Source organism: Perca fluviatilis, chromosome 7 (genome assembly GCF_010015445.1).
Source record: "Perca fluviatilis chromosome 7, GENO_Pfluv_1.0, whole genome shotgun sequence".
Taxonomy (NCBI): Eukaryota; Metazoa; Chordata; class Actinopteri; order Perciformes; family Percidae; genus Perca; species Perca fluviatilis.
Window position 1 is genome coordinate 14146791 of NC_053118.1, and position 22018 is coordinate 14168808.

The 22018-nt window shown below is 39.5% G+C and overlaps 1 protein-coding gene across 1 annotated transcript; it reads right to left on the reverse strand.

Moving 5' to 3' along the window:
- Positions 1 to 245: 245 nt before the first annotated feature.
- Positions 246 to 16008, reverse strand: azi2 (5-azacytidine induced 2). The gene is made up of 8 exons (XM_039805545.1): positions 15843 to 16008; positions 12803 to 13064; positions 11985 to 12101; positions 11630 to 11729; positions 9820 to 9953; positions 9345 to 9409; positions 5924 to 6048; positions 246 to 2508 (listed from the first exon to the last, which is right to left on the reverse strand). Exons 2-8 carry the CDS (start codon positions 13019 to 13021, stop codon positions 2066 to 2068), a joined length of 1203 nt encoding a protein of 400 aa, XP_039661479.1. The 5' UTR covers positions 13022 to 13064; positions 15843 to 16008; the 3' UTR covers positions 246 to 2065.
- Between the last annotated feature and the right edge of the window lie 6010 nt (positions 16009 to 22018).

A 22018-nucleotide genomic window follows, 5' to 3' on the forward strand; every position in this document is an offset into this window, starting at 1 on the left:
TGCTAGTTGATGCATAGTTTCAGCAGTAGTATTATGGATGCCTTGTGATGGAATTGTTCTGTTATAGAGACATTAAGTGTAAAAAAATAAATAAATACTAGGAGTCTACAAGAACAAGAAGCCAAAAAAAAGTTATTGCTGGTTTCAACTGTAAAGTTGAATGATATGCCAAAGCGTCCAGTTTGATTAAATTGAACAACAGAACCGTATTGCTAAACTGAGTAAAAACACAGCAAGACAGTCACTTCCTTTTCCTTCGTTTAATTGATCATATTTACAAACAGTCTGAAGTGCAGTAAATCTAAAATATAATCCATATCTACTGTACATTGCATTTTGGTTTGCAAATAGTTTACAGAAGTATGAAACTACTGCTGTAAAATAACATTTCTTAAAAATGAACAATAAGACCACAGTTTTGAAACAGACTGAAGAAACAACCAAGGGCCTTTGTGCTTTGTGCACCTAATTGTCAAGTCACAGCTCACATTTCTTCAAGTTAATAGACTTGTAGTCTTGCCGCCATCGCAGAAAGCTCTTATACACATCAGAAGGGGTGGGGGAGAAAAACAACAAAGCCTATGGTTTGGAGTGCAAAACCGCGTTTGGCAGAGTACTGAAGCCCACCATATACATTTATACAGATATGCACATTCTTCCCTCTGGGAATCTTTGTATTCTACGCATAATTGTGTTTTATTTTGTACATCATTCGGTTGTTTATAATCATGTGACTTAAAAAGAGAATTCAAAGAGAAACTACCCCACACACACACACACACAACAACCTGCCTCATACTGCAAAACAAATGTACCATAGATTAACATCAGCACAGTACAGAGTTCAGATACATTTTCTAGAATTCAAAATCTCCGCAGGTTTCCAACTTAATCAGTGTGTGAAGCCTTTTCCGCGAGTGCTTCACATTTAAAAACATCCAACAACGCACAGCCTTACATCTTACATGTCCCTTTACAACCGAGAAAAGAAAACAACACAAGAGGTACTGTCTGACGGTAGTTCTGAGAGAATTAAACGTGTGATAACCAGCAGGTTTAAGGTTGAGGCTTGAGTTTTGAAGTCAACACTTTTTCTGGTGCCAGTGAGGGTGCAGTGGTTTATTTCAAGCAAGAACGTTTTTAAATGAAAAATAATTTGCTACTCACTACGCAATATCCTTAAAAATCCAAATACTGTAAGTGCATTCTCAAAAATGATTTGGTAAGCATTGGTAGATTGACAGCCTACTTTGATATTGATCCATAAGGACTTAACAAAAATAATTCTGAGAAGAAGAAAAAAAAAAAAGATGCCATTTGGTAGCTGTTATAATTTCGGACAAAGAATCTGATTATCCTACAGTTACTTTATGTCCTTCGTCACAGTACAAAAACAATCACATCAAGACCTCATACCTACTCATCTCCTTTACATGATCATGAGACATACATGGGACTACATACCTTGTATACTTTACAGCGATCAAATGTATAAAGACTTGCATTGGAGAGAGTACAGTTTTACAAATCCTAGTACGATGCTGTGGCCCCAGTGATCACTGGCCACAGGGAATGGAGAAAGCGGCCCTTTGAGCCCTATTAGATTTATTATGACAATATACAGATACAGGCTGGCGAAAGATGCCCACACACTGATCTGCACACACAGGCACACTCTGTTTGACGTGTGTATATGCACACAGAAATAAAACTGCTTGTATGCATGCTTGCACACACCTATGCATGTGCATACAAGGACGCGTACACACCGACAAACTATTTATTCTGCTCATTAAATGTTCCTCTGCAAAGTCCGATATGTTCACCGATGCGGTGTGCAGAGATAACAGTCTTTACCTCCAAAAAAGGCCTCCTCTGGCCTCAATTAGCTCCCGCAACGAGCAGGTCCAGTGCAGTCCAGCCCAGAGGAGTGGTCTTATCAACTTAAGGCAGGTTAGGTGGTAGCTATGTGGCAGGGTTGGAGAGTCCATTCATTCATCCATTCGTTTATTTTCCATCCAGTTACACACTATTTAATCATCTATTCTCCCATCGAAGTTTCCCCTCAATAGGGCTTGGCCCACTCGGCATTGGGGGGGCTCCTGGGACTGCAGTTTCCGATTGAGGATGAGGAGTTGGATGCAGCGGAGTGTCCCTCCCAGAACATGGCATCACTGGGTTTGGGGGGGCTGGGGAAGGAGCGCGAGCTGTCATCCAGGGAGGCTTGGTTCAGGGGAGGCGGGGGCAGGACGACCGAGCACGTGTCGCTGCCAACCAGAGCCTCTCCTGAACAGCTCTGGGAGGGCCAGGGCCCGTTGTACCAGCAGTCCTCCCGCAGGCTGTCCGGCAGCATGGCGCCTGACGGGCCGCCGGCAGGGGGGCAGGGGCGGCCGGAGCACGAGGGGAGTGGGGGGGCACTAGGGGGGTGAGGCACTGACGCCCGAGGAACTGCGCGGTGGTTGTTCTTTTCCACGTCGTCCAGACACTGGACTGGAACTGTGGAGGCAGCTAGAGACAGACGGAGGGGTGGGACGGTAGGAGGAGACAGGGAGGAAAGATGAGAGCAAAAGGCACATAAAGTTGCTTATGAGATCTGCTAATGTTTGCATTGTATTTCCAAGAAATACAAAACAATATTTTGACTATCCTTCCAATTGGTAATGATAATACTAATTTCACTGTGATGATATGGGGACATGGTCTAACAGAGGGCAAAGACACCACACAACCTGTCCATTGCTAAAAGGTGACACTGGATGCTCTGTCAGATTCTTGTTTCTTTTTTTTTTTTACTTATTCTTTGATCATAGATTCCTAATTCATATTTTTAAAATATTTTATACAATAATTTATTTAGACAAAGTTATTGTATGGCTGAAAAGAATGGAAAAATGAAAAAAAAAAGCTTTTCACTACCTTAATATTTGGCATACAGTTCAATTTGAGTGCACTTCAACTGCAACTGTAAACACATTGATAGAGCACAAAAGATTATGGGTGTGATAATTCAAAGCAATGTATTCTTTATGTCTGAAGAGTTGATAATTGGCATGAATACTGAATTTTGTAGACAAACTTATGTGCATTATTAAAAGCTATAGGTCAGAAATAGATATCACTTTACATTTACTTCTCAACTTACAGTTCATTTTTTTTTATTCATTTTATTCTTATTATAGTAGGGATATTATGGGCAAATAATGATTAATTTTTTTTTAATTATTAAATATTTTTTTTATAATTTTTTTAATTTATTTTTTTTTTTTTTTTTTATTTTTTTTTTTTTTTTTTAAAATGTCGATCAGTGTTTTCCAAAGCCCAAGATGACGTCCTCAAATGTCTTGTTTTGTCCACGACTCAAAAATATTCAGTTTACCGTCATATAGGAGTGAAAAAACTAGAAAACATTCACATTTAAGAAGCAGAGATTCTTTTTTATTTCTTTCTAAAACCGATAAATCTAGTTGCTGATTAATTTGATAGTCGATAAATTGAATAATCTTTGCAGCTCTAGTGTGTATGATTTTTTTTTTCTTCAAACTACATGGTGTTTGTGATATCAAGCTGCCAACATAAATGAAGCCATCTTCTCTTTTTTCCAACAGCTGGAAGAGCTTTCCTTTCGTATTTGGCACCGCTGTCGCACCTCTGTACTTATTTACACATGGATTAAACTTCGGTTTCTAAAGAGATTTAAGAATTCAAAGGTGCGTTCAACAAGCCTTTTGATCCCTGACTAGTTAATAGGCCTCATCGTGTAGAAACAGACGTGAGGTAAAATCTCAAGCCGTGCAGCAGGCATACATATCGTACAATAAAACCTCTGCACCATGTAAATATCCAAAATAATAATAATTAGGTGTTTGTTCACCAGAACAAATCAAACAGACCTCTATGCAAAAACTAAGCCACGCTTTTATTCCATACAAAGCATATCCGTATACAAATCAGATGTCCTAATCTCACACGCACATACACACATTATTGTGTTGCCTTCAAAAAAACATTTTGAGAAAATAATAAAGTTCAAATGAGTTTCCCCTCCCTCTTTTGTATCTACCTCTCTCCATCCACACATCATCCATCCCTCCCTCCCTCCCTCCCTCCCCGCTACTCTTCCGTGAGAGGGTCTCCTGAGTCTAAGATTTGAATTAAAGTGATTCCAAAGGACGAACATTAGAAGAATACAGATGCAAAATTTAACTGAATAAATACATAGCCCCTCCCCCCCTTCATCTCTACCACTCCGGCTTTCATTTTTTTCCCTCCATCTATCTCATCTAAGTTACAGGATTACCCTGTTATTCAGTGGAATAAATAGGCCAAGATTTATTTTCTTGCCATATTTCATTCTAATTTTCACCTCCTAGTCTCCTCTTCTGACACTCGGAGGGAATTGACAACCGAGGTAATCTCTCCTAGGGTAGAATTCATCATCACAGAGGGAGAGGCAGAACAGACTATTTTATGATGTCCTTTATCAAAGTGTTTGAGTACTTTGATAATATCCACAGTCTTATCACACCCTTATACAGATTGCAACAAGGAGTAGCAGGAAAAAAAAAAACTCTCAGTAAGTAGTACTTTTTCTTAGAAGAGCCATTGCCTTAACAGAAGAGAGGCAGTAGTAACCCCCTTCTTTCATCTGATGTTAGCCACATTAGTTCCTGTGTCGAGAAGCAAGGCTTGAATTCCAGCCACTATACGTGAAGTGCACATAAAACTGACACTCAGGTCAAAGGCCCATTTTCCAATGTCAGACTGGTTAAATAGGTTTTATATTTATTTCACTTCTTCAGGTCGGCTATGATAAACTTAGTGTGGTTATACAATCTCTAACTATAGTTTTCAACTTCAAATTTTATTATGCTTATCATTCAGTTTCCAGTCTAGTCCAGCATAATTGTTATTAGGGCTGCACGATATGAGGAAAATATGCAATAACGTTGTTGAATGTCGCGATAACGATACTACTTGCGATAAATAAACTGACATTGAAGTGTACTCAGTTCTGCATTTCTGCTGCTTTCAGTATTCTGCTAAGATACAACACATTGCTTGTTGAATTTTAAACAAATGAAAGAAAATCATTTCTAACATTCTTTTATTGAACAAATTGAACATTGAATTGAATATAAAAAGGCACCACTAAAAAAAAGAATGAAAGTTAACATTATAAAGTGCAGTTTTCTACTGATATTGTTTCAACAAAAAAATCTGTCTTTCGCGGTATGTCGCAGCCTTTCGCGATGTTAATATTGCGCCAGTTGATGATTAAAAAAAAAATGATATATTGTGCAGCCCTAATCTTTATGTCACTAAAACCTTTCACATTGAAAGCCTTATAAAAGTGTTAGGGACTATGCAAAGTTTATTTTACATTTTTTAAAGTGGGGTACAGACAGCTTCTCTAGAGATTGGAGCTTCTCAAAGTCTCGACTACAATCAGGTTGAAATCAGAGGTACAGCAGGCTAATTACAGAGAGGCAAAAGTACAGGTTGATTGACATTTATGAATATGGCACTAGTATGTGCAAAGTTGACAAAGATTCATATATTTTACAGCAGAATAAAAACCCATCCTTTTTCATAAAGGAAATTGTCTAAAACTGAATTGAATAATTACCTGGGCCCTTAAAGTAAAAGCAGAATTTGTATTACTAGTCTGGAAGATATGTATAACCTGAAAAAAAGATTTCAAATTGCTATGAGGGTGTGTAGGAGATACAGGATGCTTTCCGAGCTGTGTACACTGGAGCTGAGGAGGTGTGAAAAGGCAGAAGGGGAGCAGTGCTGTTGGATTATCACATATACTGACACAAGCACAGAAATTAAGATTGGAATGATTTGTATTAAAATATACAGCAACAAATGGCACAACCCTGAGTGCGCCCACATGTCTGTGTGTGTGTGTGTGTCTCACCTTGTCTTGTCTCACTGATGAGTGGCCTGAGTTTCCTAATCAGGCCTGTTTGGTGCTTCAGCTCTGAATGGAGACGAGTGACCTCGCAGCGCAAAGACTCGTAGGTCTGCTGAATGCTCCTCTCCCTGCAGGAGAACAAATATTCTGTTTAAGGGATTTCTGTGTATCTAGGCAGCCTGTGTTGGTAGAAACATCAAACTGTCAGAAAAGATCTGGTGTGGTGCAGATCACAAGCTGTGTGGCATACTGCAGCTCACAGTTTTCACATATCCTTGCTATTATTGTACTTACTCTAAAAAGGAAGGCATTTTGTGCAATTCTTCATGTTTGTTGACATCCCAGGATGTAAAACTGGCAAGACTTTAATTTGGTCAACGTTTGTAGGATATACTATCATAGAAACCTAATCTATTTAGCATATTACAGAAATTCCTAAAGAGGCTTGTTTCTTTGTGATAACTGTAATTCTTCTTTGCTGATGCATTTAACAAAACCAATTGTGCCGATTTAAAACCACAGAGGAGTTTCACAGCAACATAAGGCACATTTAGGCTATATTTCAGAGACTTGCAAAGGAAAAACACTTCCCTACACTAACAATGATGCCATTCTTGACACAAAAAGAACAAAGTGTATTGATGGATTAAATGCTAAAGCACCCAGAAGCATCAGCTGCAGTACAAAGAAAAAAAAAGTGTTTTTTAAAGGCAAAACCAACAAAACTGTCCTATCCACAACTTATGGAAAGATGCCAAACGTATTCACATTTAGCGTTAACTTCAAACACCTGTCTGTGTGTGTGTGTGTGTGTGTGTGTGTGTGTGTGTGTGTGTGTGTGTATATATTATACACACACACACATATATATATATATATACACACACACACACACACATATATATATATATATACACACACACACATATATACACACATATATATATATACATACATACAATATATATACACATATATATTTTCTCTCTCTCTCTCTCTCTCTCTCTCTCTCTCTCTCTCTCTCTCTCTCTCTCTCTCTCTCTCTCTCTCTCTCTCTCTCTCTCTCTCTCTCTCTCTCTCTCTCTAAAGTAGGGCTGGGCATCGTTCAAAATCTTTCGATCCGGTGCCAATTTCGATACCTCAGTTTCGATGCCGGTTCCTAACGATACTTTTTTGATACCATATGTTTAAAAATCCATTTCAACATCAACAAAAATACATTAAACACAAAGCTTTTATTTTCCACTTTAATTGTGAATCAAAACAGTTATCAAAATTAAAAAATTCTGGTCAAACTGCTCACTCAGAGTAACATTATTAAAAGTGCCTTGCTTTGCAAGCTCAGCCTGTCAGTCAGTCATCAGGGCAGAGAAACCACCGTTCTGCCTACTTGTCTAGTAAGAGGAAGTGTAACATCAACAGCACCGCGACCGCTTTCGGCTCGCCATTAATATCATATCGCAGCAAACGCTGTCTGCGTGAAGTTTTAAAAAAACTGTAACCACACTTGAAACCAACCGTGACTCTCTGTGACTTCAACAAAACTGCAGACAGTTTACTCCGTCCGCACCTCTCCTTGTGTGTGTGTATGTGTTTGTGTGTCGGTCGGAGCTCCGCTCTGTGTCAACATGCTGAGAGGACAGATAAGCTTGCGCTTACGCGATCAGATGCTTTTGGAAAAGAAATTTGGCACCGAAAGATAAATAATCTTTTTAATTTTATTTTTTCCGGTGCCATAAAAGTATCGACGTTCGGTTCCCAGCCCTACACAAAAGTGAGTACGCCCCTCACATTTTAGTAAATATTTCATTATATCATTTAATGGGACAACACTGAAGAAATTACACTTTGCTGCAATGTAAAGTATTAAGTGTACAGCTTGTATAACAGTGTAAATGTAATGTCCCCTCAAAATAACTCAACACACAGCCATTAATGTCTAAACCACTGGCAATAAAAGTTCCCTTGGCCTTTGGAATTAAAATAGCCCCACATCATCACATACCCTTCACCATACCTAGAGATTGGCATGGGCATGAGGGGACATTACATTTACACTGTTATACAAGCTGTACACTTAATACTTTACATTGTAGCAAAGTGTAATTTCTTCAGTGTTGTCCCATTAAAAGATATAATGAAATATTTACTAAAATGTGAGGGGTGTACTCACTTTTGTGAGATACTGTATATATTATATAAGAATAACAAAAACAAAGAAAAACAGGAAAAACTCAAGCTTTTTGTGCTGCTAAAAACTAACCTCTGAAAATCGTTGACACGTGAAACAATTATAATGCACGATGCATACACCACAAATAGAATTTTCTCCATGAATTGTGAGGAGATGCTAATTTAAAAGGAGATTATCTTCACTGAAACAGTAGGTAGGTGGAGGGCGATTCCATATGCTATAGACCTTGTATCCATCAAAACACTGAAGTGCAAATTTGAACTATTTGCTTTTGGCAAGTGTTAAGGGTTTAGTTGGTGGTGATCATGTATACAGTTCAGGTACTTCTGAGTTGATATGCATATCATAGGCTGTTATAAGTTAAAATGTATAAAGCTGCACCCTCCTCTGGTGGCCAAAAGGTAGAATTACAACACCAGCAGACACCATGCGGTGGAGAACAGTGACATCACATCCTGTGTGTAACAATACACCTAACATTTGTCCCAAACTTGCTCCTTGTGTCACGTCTTGTAACTTTCTTACAAATGTTTACAGGCGCTATTTTAAGCTAGAATACATGAACACCATAAACTACGCATATACTTATTTTCTAGGAAACATCTGAATTAATTCAACATGTATGTATGTATGATGTAAAACCAAATCATTTGAAGTCATTATATTTGTTAGATTTGCAGTTGAAAACATAGATTGGAAATGTCTTCCATGTGTTGCATTTAAGTGCCCATGGAACGCATTGCATTCACAAGCTGTCAGAAAGCAAAAAGTGATCAAACATGGACATTTTGATAGGACAACGTGAATTTTGCAGCCTCCTGTATTAAAAAGACTGCTACTTTAGTTACTGCAGTTAACTTTGAGGTATCTGGAGTTTTTATTAGGGTAAATAAATTCCAACTGAGGAGCTGCGTTAGAAGCAAATGCAAGTAAGAAAAACAATGATGAACACTTTATTTCTCTAATGTTTATACTGATGGTTACTTATGATGACTATCACCAACTGAAGGATCATCATTTTATTTACCACCGCAACAGTGCTTATTTGTTTTGTCATGTTCGGTCACTGAAAGGAGGGTTGGGCACAGTTTGTGCTAAAGATCTATTCTGATTATTTACCTTTGTACCGCTGTTTTTTTATGTTTGTACTCCATATCATGATGTGTAAATAAATAAAATCTGAATCTGAATTGGCAGCCACTCTTAAATGATATTCATAAAACACTATACCTTGTATTATACTTTGCGTCACAGGTCTGGTCCAAGTCTGGTCCGTTAAGGCCAAGGGGTTCCTCCTAAAACAGAGTTAAGTTATGCAAAATAGACAGTGGAGGTGGTGTCTGAAGTTGTATTTAGTATTTTTTGTGGTTTTCATTATTGCATAACTACGCTCTCCTTCAACCCATACTCCCTTTTCTATTTGTTTCTCTCTTTCATCCTTCAGCAATTCATTTTTCCACTGTTTAAGTTCAAGCAAATCCACCCCTGCCTGTTGTTCTCAGTCCCCACTTCTCTCCACTACTGTTTCCCAGTGTCCCACTGTCTCGCTCTGCCCTAACAGCTCTGCTCTTCCCTTTTCCTCTCCTAATTACGCCACATCTCTCCAAGAGTCCCTCTTATCTTACCCCTTTTTTTCTCTGTGCTTTTTTTTATTTTTTATTATCCTCTCCTTTCTTTTCAACTGCTTCTTCCCACCTTCACTTACCCCACTTCTCTCCAGCAGCCTACTGTTTTCCAGTGTCACCCTCTCCAGCTCCTCCTGCATTTTGTGGATCTTTAGCTCAGTGCTGACCCTGTCCACCTGCCAGTAGTCCTGAGGGCTGTTCAGGCTCTTCATCACTGGACACACACAATACAAAAACATGTGTTAAGTGTTAATTTTTTTCCATTTGGTAGAAAAGAGACATTAATGATAGTGAATTTTGCTGTATAATAATTGTATTTACAATGAATCAGTTACTTGGTAAGATACGGTAATGCAGTTAACTACAGAGCAATACACTTTAATATGTAAAGCTAATACAATGGTTTTACACAATGTTGGGTTCAGATCCTCTGTAATTACAAGTAGAAATACAGCAGTGTAAAAAATATTCTATTGTAAGTAAAAGTCCTGCATTCAAATTTTACTTGAGTACAAATTATAATCAGCAAAATGTATATATTTTAAATATACACATTACTGGATTATTTTAATTGATGCATTGCATTTATGTGTTAACAGTATTTCAATGTTGTAGCTAGTCGAGGTAGAGCTAATTTCTATGTTTTTGGGTAGTTAAATCTACAAAAAGCATCATATCAGTTTATCACAGATTTTGTATGTAAAATATTGATTTGAAAAGTCTCTAGTAACTACAGTACAGCTGTCACATAAATAAAGTACAGTAATACCCTCTGAAATGTAGTGTGATAGAAGTATCCAGCAGTGTAAAAAGGAAATACTCAAGTACAAGTATCTCAAGAAGACTGTACTTGAGTACAGTACTTGTTGTTTTTCTCCGATATTTTCAGCAGCCTTATTTCAACACCAACAGTGGTGCTGTAGTTTGGTAATGTGTGTTGGTTGTAGTAATGAGTGTTCAACCTCCATACCTATTTTGGTACCGACTAAATTGTATCCGTAGCAACAAGTACCAAATCCTGGCATCAAATGTGTAGCTGTACTTGAAGGTGTACTTTATTGATCCATCTTGGGGAAATTCAGTTTTTCTTTTCTTTTTGATGTGTGGACTTGAATGTAGTTAACTACTTTTCACCCCTGGTTTTACATGTCACACTTCAGATTTTACAGAGTAGCAGTTTTTAAAATATAAATGTATAATAATCATCTCACTTAAAGTGCTCATATTATGATTTTTAGCTTTTCCCCTTTCCTTTATTGTGTTATATGTCTTTTTTGTGCATTCAATAGGTTTACAAAGTGAAAAAGCCCAAAGTCCACCCCAAAGGGACTTACCATCTCCAAGAGAAAACACTGTTCACCAACTGCTCCAAACAGCTCTATTGTAGTCCAGCCTTTACTTCAGAGACAAACGTGGTCACTTTGTAACACACGTTATAATGCTCGCCTAGCTGCTAGCGTGGCACTCCCTCACACTCTGCTTCTGACTGGCTAGTAGTCCTTACCTAGCTACTGCGCATGTGCGACTCCCAACAAAGATGGAACAGAAGTGCGATGCCTCACTCTGTAACTAAAACAGAGAGCTCAACACACAGGGTGAAAAAAAAGAGCTGCAGCAATGTGCAGTACAACAAAAATATGGTGTTTTCTGAAAATTAAACCATGTAAACCTATTCTGATATAACCTCTAAATACAATTATGAACCTGAAAATTAGCATATTATGAGCACTTTAAGTTAGAGGATTTCTTTTCCTTTTGTTGTGTGAAGCAAATGTATACAGCTGTATGTGTTTTGTCCGAGCATCAAATGAATTCCATTGTTCACACAGTCTTTAGAGTACTGTTTGGCTGTTAGATGAGTAGTAGCATCCCTGTGTGCTCTGCCTGTACCTTGGCTGGTCTCCATCTCCGTCTTCAGCTGAAGCAGCTCCAACTCTTTGGCCTGGAGCTGATCCGTCAGCAACCTCTCACTATCACTCTTCTCCTTTTTCTGACAGAGAACGGGAGGAGGCGGTGAGTTAGAGGGGTACGATCGGCGCTGTATTTATGTGTAATGATATCATAAGCTTGGTGTTTCTATTTAAGTTTTTAAAGCAAAATTATAGCAGAAGAATTAGCTACAAAAATGTTATTCTCACACTTCGTCTTACACTTAAACATATGCAGTGTTTTCAGGTTTGCAACATACTTGATCTTTTGTGCGAGGGTCTAGTCAGTTTGAGGAAAATTCAATCAGTAAACGCACCAGTTTGTTAAGCTCCATCTGCAGGTCCTCCTTCTCTATATAGATACCTCGGTAAGCGCTGAAGGCCTTGTTCACGTACTGGGGACCCTCTGATGGAGGAGCCTCTGGCCTGAAGAGCTACAGTGGAGATAGATAAAACACACGGAGAGAAGAGGGGGGAGATCTATTTCATTTAATTCACACATCTGTGGTCGGTTACTTTCCTCCCACCACATCCTGTCTTGATGGGCCAAATGCTGCAGAAGATAAAACTGAAGCTGATAAGAAGAAATCAGACACTTCTAGAGAGGCAACTCTGCCCATGTGTTGTGCAGCATTTTCACTTATTTCACTTACGTCTGTATTAGGACCCTTCCTTTTTAAATAGCTCTCTCTGGATTGTACTCCATTCTTCTTTTTTTTTTTTTTTATCCAATTTCAGGAGCCAAGTGTAGTGCTCCAAAACATTGTTTGGCAATACCATACTTTTCCAGACCCCCTCTCTGTTTTTAGACAGAGCAGATTTATTTCTCATTGTTTTGTAGCTTTGACTATACGCCAACACTATTAATGATGCTGGCACGCAGACTCTCTCAAAGGCAAATATTTTGCAGTTGAATAGGCTGACTTTTACGAAACTTTCGCTGACTATTTTGTGTTTGTCCATAATTCTGATGTCCAGGAAAAAAAAAAAAACTGTTTTCATTCATTTCTGTCAATGGCACATCCTTTCTAAACCATCTGGATAAGTAATATGTTCGTTTACGTCCTTCTCCTCATGCTATTATCTCTATCTTGCCTCTCTCCCAACATCATCACCAATTCGTTTACATATATACCTTATCCTCCAGCTGCTTAACCCTCTTCCTCAGCAAGGTATTCTCTCGCTCTGTGTCTCTCAGCCTCTTCTTGATGTCCTCATAGGCCGTGACCAGGGCGAAGTGGGAAGCAACCGATTCATCGCCGGCGCACACTGATACAGGACTCTCGCCAGCACCGGTGTAGGCCGTCTCATGTTTAAGGATGCAAATGTCATCATCCACTGCCAGGGGCTCCATGCCTGCACAGGCCTACTCTGTAGCAGATAGAAGACCTGGGGATCTGTTAGAATAAATACATTATCAACAATAGACAGGAACCACTGAAGTTCTAATAAAGTTTAGTTTACTTGCAAGTAGAATCAGTTTACAGTACTCACAGCACAAGTACAGAAAGTGACTGCCGTCAGCCTCAAACAGTAGCTTATTTATGTGTGAAATACAATCATAACAGAATTTAATGTCGTCAATTGTCCATCTTGTCAGTTTAAATGTTGTCTCCTCTATCTCGTCAGACTCGATGGCGTCCCCTCTATCTGGTTAGAGAGACGCATGTTTTGTCCTCGAGCCCCAGTCAAGATAGACAATGACCCCATGTTATCTTGTGGGAACAAGTAGTGCTATGTTTTCTTACTATGCAAATAGTTTTACAACTTAAGTTAGCACCTTCAACTATTATAAAGCATTTGTATTGCCTCGTGTTTACAAAACATTGGCTTTTTAAGTATCTTTGTAGCTAGTTTCTGTACATTATTGTAACATGTTAGGGGATAGTTGGCCATCGCTATGGTTTGTACTAATATATCCCACAGAGCAGACTGCCACCAAACAGTGTCCCAGTGCTGTAACTTTGTTTGGTTGATGACACTTGCTGCAGGAAATGTACAATGCATCACTTCCTGTATGCAAGAGACATTTACAAAATGAAAGAGCTGCCAGAGGTGAAGTGTTTAACTTAGAACAAATGCAATAAAATGAAGGGGATTCAAGATAAATCGGATCAGATTCAACATTGATCATATCTCAGAAGAAACTAGTTTGTTGTAGCAGTATTTTAAAAACCAAACCTGTGTAAAGGTATGTAAAGAAGAAGTTGAGCACAATGCTTTAAGGTTCCTATACATTGTTGGTCTGGATATAGGCAGTTTCAGTTTTAAATTTGATGGGGTTTACACACTGTAGACCCTTTTTTTCAATTGTCCTAATCTTGAAGTGGAGATGAAATAAAAAATACATTTTAACCCTTTTAGATCACATCCCCAGTCATATTGCGCACGTATTTACCAATATATGCCAAACAATACAAAAATCTGTCTTTGTATTTTTATCAAAAATCGATCAAAATATACAGTTTATGGTTGACACACAAAGAAAGACTCGCAAAATGCTCAGATTTTGGTTCGACAGGTGCGTTTTGCTTCATCATTACTTCGTGCAAGAGTTTAGCAAAAGGTCTAGAGGTGATTCTAGGTGTGTCTACACTGTTTGAGATAGGCCTCAAACTGCATCAGGCCAACCTTACATACATATCTTTCTTGTGCAAAGTTGACTCAACCTCCACCAAACTTTAGTCCTGTGGCTTTGGCTATTTTAACAGTCTATTTGACCTTTTTAATTTATTTATTTTAAATATGAATATTGAAGATGAGCTTAAATGTGTGAAAACATCAGCATGTGCAGTGGGTGTCAGTGGCAATGTCAGATCTATGTGAGATCTATATAGCTGCTGTGAAGACAAATTGGCAGTTCTGCAATTTGTGATATTTGTATCCACTGTAGGATCCATGGCCTCTTCCCATATAATAACATACTGTGCATACAAAACCACATTATTTGTGGGAAAATATGTTATAAAGTGTTAAATACAAAAAGGTACAATTTGACTGTACACATGTACAGAGGAGAAAAGAGTTTAACAGTGACCTGTTGTTACAGACCTGTATGGTGGCAATTTTGTAATGCCATTCTTACGAGACAAAAAAAACGTACAGTATTCTCACACTTTTAATGCTCAGGGCACGGTACACAAGACAAAGGTTAGTTTGTAATATGCACACTGATGGGAAGCTGGTCTCTCTCTTTATACGTTGCATCGGTTCTTTCCCTCTGGTCAGGGTTGTTTCTTTCAGTTATTGTTCTCAAGAAAAAGGGCTCACTAGCCAGAGGTCAGGATCTGTTGATGACACCCAGGTGGACACATATTTCCCTTACACCTGTGATACATACCAAGTGACTCTCAGCAAGAATGTAAACAGTCCAGCCAAGCTTCCTGGACAGACACAGCGGTAGCCTAAAACTAACCGAAACCCCACACCCTCCTTGATCCTTTCTGTTAAGAGTAGCTCAGAGAGCAGCAGAGACAGTGCAGCTAACGCTAGTTGATGATGTCAGCATGCAATGATGCAGCAAACACTAGAAGCCACGTTTTTAACACTGATGGACTAAGCTTTTAGAAAAATAAGTTTCAGGAGAATAACTGGACATGCACTTAGGTCCATGCCATTGATACAAACCATGTAAAACACAAACGCAGAGCCGCTTACTTTAAAGGAAGACTTTAGAAAATGGTATGAAACCGAAATCGACCCCAGCAAGTCAAAACGAAAGTCAACGTGAATCCAAAACAAGGCACGGATAGCGACGTCATTTCGTTAAGACTTCCCTCGATAAAATATGAGAGCTAACGGCTAACAGGGTAATATCAGCAACGGATAGACCTCACTTAGTTCAGAGAGGCATTCAAAAGCAACCATAATTGGGATGTAAACAATATCTCGTTTGTACATGATGCTAACGATACGGTGTTAGCTTCCGTGAACCCTCTGTTGACATCAGACAAAACACATTGACAGGCAGTCCTGAAATATGTTTCAGAATAACGTTAGCTACATAACACAATTACCAAACACTAACCACGAGACACACACAATATGTATCACCAGATTCCGAGATTTAAATGATCGATCTGTTGATGATAACAGTTAGCTAGCTCTCAGCTAACGTCTTCTGGCGAGGTGAAGCAAAAGCAGTCGATTATGTTTCACTCTCGACTCTCACTAACCGTGTTAGATGCTGTCCTCAATTAGGTGTCAGTTGACCACACGGGATTAGCATTTATTTTTGAGAAAAGAAGACCTCTTTCTCGGAGAAAAACAAAGAGACGAGGCTGGACTCTCGCACCGTGCCAGAACTGACAGGTGAGGAAACAAAAACTTCCGGGAGTCATTTGAGTAGCCAGTAAAGTCCTTTCAAAATAAACGCACGATGCAAAAATATTAGTCGTGCTTTATTATTAGTTTATAGTTATGGAAGAAGACGGTGAATTGAATTAACGCGATTTATCTAGCTAGTTAGTTGAACAGCGTGTAAAAGAGGAGTAAACTCTCCTGGATTAGAACAATTTCAGAAAAAGTGACTTCATTAGCTAGCTAGCTAGCTACAATTTTAGAACATTCAGTCAGTAGCTAACGTTACAGAGTTGACAAATTGATCCGAGGAAGAGTGACATTACAGAAAAGCTCGTGGTGTGGTCTAGACAGACGACGAGTCTTGGGACAGTGCCATTATCTGTGGTGCATGAGCAGCTGTGGTGATGATAACGTTACTCAACTAGCTAGCTAGCTAACGTTACATTTCAGTAAGTAGCTAGCTAGCTAGTGTGTGTAAAGTGTGTGGTGATGGTCCGTGTCATAGACAGTATGGTCCGTGTACGTTTTGATACGTGACAAATGTAGCATGCAGCGCCGGCCCGAGGCATAAGCGAACTAAGCGGCTGCTTGGGGCCACCAGGGGCCCCCCAATCGAGTGTTGTTTTTTCTCCTTAACATTCGCCGACGGTCCCATCTGGGCTCCCGTAGTTCAGAATGGGCCCATCCCTCCCCCCGCGCGTTTGCCATGGAGATACACAAACAACATGGCAGCGACAGAGGCTAATATTGGTTATTTTCTTAACTAGTCGTTTCATTACTTAGTTAACCGTAATCTCCGCCGAAATGACCGGCAGCACATGGTGCTCTTTCCCCGGCTCAAAGTCACCTATTCTTGAATAAGTGAACCACGAACTACCGCTGACCTGACGGAGCGAGTTTTGGACGGAGCACCATGGAGCACCGTCAGCTGTTGAGACCCGGTGTTGAGGAACTCGGTTGCAGCTCAACATATCTACTAGAACGCACCATTAAGCCGCTGATACGACCGAGCTGTGATGGAGGTCTGTAGTGGCTTAAACAACTAGCAATCGCCGCTTTATAGCACGGAGCTCCTCTTCAATGTTTTTTTTTTTTTTACCGCTAGTTACTACGAAGGAGCTTGCTACAGGTATGCTACACTCATGAGACCATGGCATGTTAATGTACGTTACTCAGCAACAGGTGAAAACAGGAGCAAGTCAAACTACTCACGCATCCTTTTAGTTGTTGTTGATAGCATCATTATATAATTTGTTGAGCATAATATCATTTTGTCATTCTTTTACGGAGGGCGCCCCCCCCCCAATACAATGGTAGGGAAAACACTCAAATTAATTTGCATAAAATTGGCATGAATAATGATAATGGTGTGTGTGTGTGTGTGTGTGTGAGATCTTGTCATTTATTTGTCATCTGCAGATTGATTTTAAGTAGGGGGGAAGAATCGATTTAAATCATGAATCAGATTTTTTTGTGAAAACAATCAGGGATTTTTTTTGAGGGCATATCGCCCAGCCCTACTTCCTACTAACACAGTGTATGTCCGGCAAACCCACAGCTGACAACCATGCAGCTAAAATAATTGATGTGGTTGCTAACTCTCCCAGAAGGGTGGACTTGGACATAGTCGGCTGATTGTTAACGGTTAATAAGCGGTTAACACGGGCGGGCTATCGGTCAGGACAAAAAATCTAAATATGCATCCCTATCAGGATAAATAGAGAACATGAAGTCCTGTGGGATTGAACGTGTTGTTTGGCCCTGAAGCCAAAGAAGTTGTGTGAAGTCACTACCTTATTAAGTCAAAAAGCAAAAGGCTATGAATCTGAACAAATTTAGGTATTGCCCTTCTCAAGCTGACCATCCCAAAAATGCACCAGAATACAGGAAATCACATCTATCACATTCAAAAATTTCTGGGGGAGCAGAAACATAACCTCACTGTATTAATTTATAATGTAACATTATAGCGTGACATTTGTGTCAATAATCGTCAAGCACAGGTGACTCCGCGTGGTGGGAGGGGGGGCCCCCAAATCAAATTCTGCTTAGGGCCCCCAAAAGACTCGGGCCGGCGCTGGTAGCATGTTAGTCACGTATTAATTAACTATATATAATAATTAACGTTCATTATTTATCATTTAGCTATGTATTTATTTATTATTGTTAGTTGATAGTGATACAAAATATAACCAGCCCTTCATGTTATGTCCTCTTTTGCCAACACAGCTGAAGATAAGCAAGCTGTCCAGCTGTTAGTAAAGGCATGGTTTCTAATGCCAAGCAGCCCTTCTGGACTGCCAAAGTACTGCTGCTGGACTTAAGTGTGAGGCCATTATCAGGTGATGAATGAGTTTGGAAATTGTAAAACTGCAACCCTGTGACTTGTTTTTTTAATCATGAATTCATAATGACTACAGAGCCCGTTGAAAATGTGCCTGTTTGCTTGGCCTGTGGTATTGCTGCTTTAGAATTCTTCACAACCAAATTGTACCCCAAAATTACTTACAGAAGGACCCCAAACCGCTTACTCCACTGTATAGCCTACTGATTTACAGTGTAGGCTACTTCTACACATAGACAGTATATAAGAGGAAGACATTGTAGGCCTACCTACTACTGTATTTACCTGACAGAGAACTGGGATCGCAAAATATCACAATGACAATGTGGAGTAATCAGACATTAGCGTCATGGACTCATGGCAGTGCGCTACCCACCCGTCTCGTTAGGAAAGCTAATCAGCACATATCTGCGTTCATCAACCACCAGAACCGGACCGTGTGTGTGTGTGTGTATATATTTTGGCGACGCCAAAAGTCACGCCCCTTCCAGTGGACCTCATGGGACCTTAACTCAGAAAAAATATGAACGGTAGTTAACGGGGAGAAGCAAATTATTTTTTTGACAAATATGATGTTCGTCAATTTAATCCTTGTGTTGTCTTCGGGTCAAATTCGACCCGTTTTCAAAGTTTCTTTATCAGAAATATGGGTTTCTTTCAAATTAACCAAAATTAACATGGGTGGTTCCCGACGTTCTTCGCAAGTAACATTAATGATCATTACTTTCATAGAATTTTGGGTGTTTTATTTAATTTTATAGCATTTGTGGTCTTCCCGGGTCAATTTTGACCCAGTGGTGCAATTGGGCACTTTTGCGCTCAACAGCAGATGAACACACACACACACACACACGTACATGAATGCACATCCAGAGACACACAAACATCCCCAATGTGTTTTTTTGACCATATATATAAAAAAATAAGTGTAAAAATAGTGGTAAGAAGATGTAACACAGAATTGGGTGATAATTTATACTTCATGCTTTATAAACTGGCAAAACAGACAGGGGGCAATTTTGGCCCGGGAGGACAACAAGTGCATGGTCGACGGGAGGAAAACACAAGGGTTAAAAGATATTTTTTCAACCGAAGAAAGTCTCAGTTAGCCATAGGTTTGTCATATGACCACTTAGTTTTGTGTGAAACCGCTCAGTGAACTATATCTCCCGTCTCACACAATCTACCTCACCTAGCTTGATGCTCGGCTTGCTCGCTAGCTAACTAGCTTAGCTCTGTTCCACAACACATGTAACGTTATCTTAACTGCAGTGTTTTATCCAGTGAAGTGTTTTCAGCAGATAAGCAAAAGAACAAGCAAGATCCTCTGCTCATTTGAGTAACGCTACATCCCTGGTACGATACACCCAGAAATCATAGCTCCAGCGAGACGTTATCCATGAGACAGTGTGTAGTCCTTCTAATTACGTATTTTCACAGTCTTATACTTCAACAGTTTAACAATAAACGGAGACTTTCTTCGGGTGGAAAAATAATGTTTTAAATTGACGAACATCATATTTGTAATTCATGGCTCAATTCAAACGGGATCAAATAAATAATTATTATCTCTTCATTGACTCTCGTTGATCCGGTTAAGGTCCCGGCCGATAGCCCTTTATTTTCAAAAAACAAAAAGGCCGTAATAATACAGAAATAAAACACAACGTGCACGATACGCTGTCTTTCAGTTGAGGTGCGCAGCAAGAGATCACCGGAAAAGTGCTTCTAATAGCCTTCACTGGTCTCCGTCCAGAGCAACGGGGTCTATTGGTCCATTATATATATGTCAATGGTTCACCTCGGAATAACAGGCACCAGTGAAGGATATTAGAAGCACTTTTCCGGTGATCTCTAGCTTTACTGCGCAGCCTCCAACTGAGAAAGACAGCGTAAATGTGACGTGAGCAACGTGTCTGAAAGTTGTAAGTCTTCTGGTAGCTGTGCCAAGAGAAATCTCAATCATTCCCAATCTTACAGAGACGGAGAGCGTAGGTATATGTAAGGAGATAACATAAGCACAGGCTAATTATTGCTAACTAACATGCTAGTTAACATTAGTAATTAAACCTAAACAGCTAATGTAAGTCGAAACTGCCTGGGAGCTTCTCCTGTACTATAAGGTAATTCCTCTACTGTGCGACAGTAAGTCACTTGGTTATGACACAATCGTTAGCCTATTTTTACAAAAACGGCTGCTACGGAGCCATAACGTGAGGTACAAGGTAATGGAGCCTTTTATACGTTGTCGTGTTTCTTTAGAACTAAACAATGGACAAATAGAGTCTTTAAACGCTTCAGATGTAAAGTTATTCGCAGTCAAGTGACGTAAAAAAAAAATGGCGGTCAGTGGAATGCTAACAGGAGGTGATACCTTTGTAGCAACAAAATGGTTCGAGTTCTGAAGCGAAGCTTACCCCCTATTTCGGGATGCGTGTTCTTCTTCTTCTGTTGTATTGGTGTTTGGAATAACAACTTTTTGCATGACTGCCACCAACGGTTGGCCGTAGCCTAGAGCATCAGGTGTGTGAAAACATGGAGGCCACAATAACAAAATATATTTCTGCTGTTTTGTTATGCAAGCATCCAAACAGCACATCGCCAGGTGTTTGTTTGTGTTATCTGCAGGACAACGAATGGGAAGACACGGATAATGTTTTTTTTTTATACATAGGCCTATTTATGAATAATTTGAAACATGTTATGTCTGTGTATGTTTCTTGGCAGAGGCATTTGTCCACAATAAACAGTTTATTGTCATTGAAATATGTTCAGTGAACCAAAGTCACCTACATCAAACGTCAGTTGTCAACAACACGTCACCAACTGGGAAACTCGGTTATCAAAATCCAGCCCGAGTTTCCCACCTCTGATTCCCACAGGAAGTTACGTGAATGGTGACGTTTTCACTCGGAAAAACGTTTTTCCGATGTCCATGAACACACGGTTAATTAACCCAACCCAGGGTGAGTCAATCCCGCCCCTCCTCCGAGAGACCTTAGGTTCCGGAAGTAAATTTCCCATTCCTTTCTCCCATTGACGTCTGGAAAATACGTATATAAAGAGTTTTAGACCATGCCTTAGGCTAACCAGCTACGACGTGACTCATAAGCATACAACATATCATTTTGAGTGAAAAAACGAACAGAAAATCCAAAAACAGACAAAGGTACAAGACTGTACATATTTTCATTTCAGAGCGAAGGAACTACTCATCCCATAAACCACTGCGCACCACTGAATAATATAGTCGAAGACACAACCGCAAAAGAGCTCTTGAACAACTTCCAATCCAACGATCCAATCCAACTTTTTCCTCCAAAACATAGTGATTTTTATATAGTGAATGTACAGTTAATAGCAGTTCTTTCAGTAGTAATCGTGTAAATAATAAAATGATTGCTATGACTCATACAGTATGAAGGCTACAGTAGCCTAGCTAAAGTGAACGGATAATGTTAACTAACGTTACCAACCTCCCTGCAAAACTCACCACAACTTTGTCTTGTCCCTCATGCTGGTCCTTACAAACCCACAAGCTGAACCTTGGACACATTCAATAACGTGACCCGATTTAAAGTGGTTTTAACCCCTTTGGACACTTGTTCTCGTCCTTGAAAAAAGCCATCATGGCAGTCAAGGAGATCATGATTGCACTGACAAGTCTACCATGCAGAAACGCAACACATTGTTTTTGTTTTTTGT

Bases quoted from the DNA above. Each gene is read 5' to 3' on its own strand.
- azi2 (XM_039805545.1), bottom strand. From the start codon at position 13,021: ATGGAGCCCCTGGCAGTGGATGATGACATTTGCATCCTTAAACATGAG. The intron at 12,102-12,802 runs GTATATATGTAA...TCTCCACTGTAG, and splicing joins TTAAGCAGCTGGAGGATAAG to CTCTTCAGGCCAGAGGCTCC. The intron at 9,410-9,819 runs GTAAGTGAAGGT...ACTCTGTTTTAG, and splicing joins GGCTGCTGGAGAGAAGTGGG to GAGGAACCCCTTGGCCTTAA.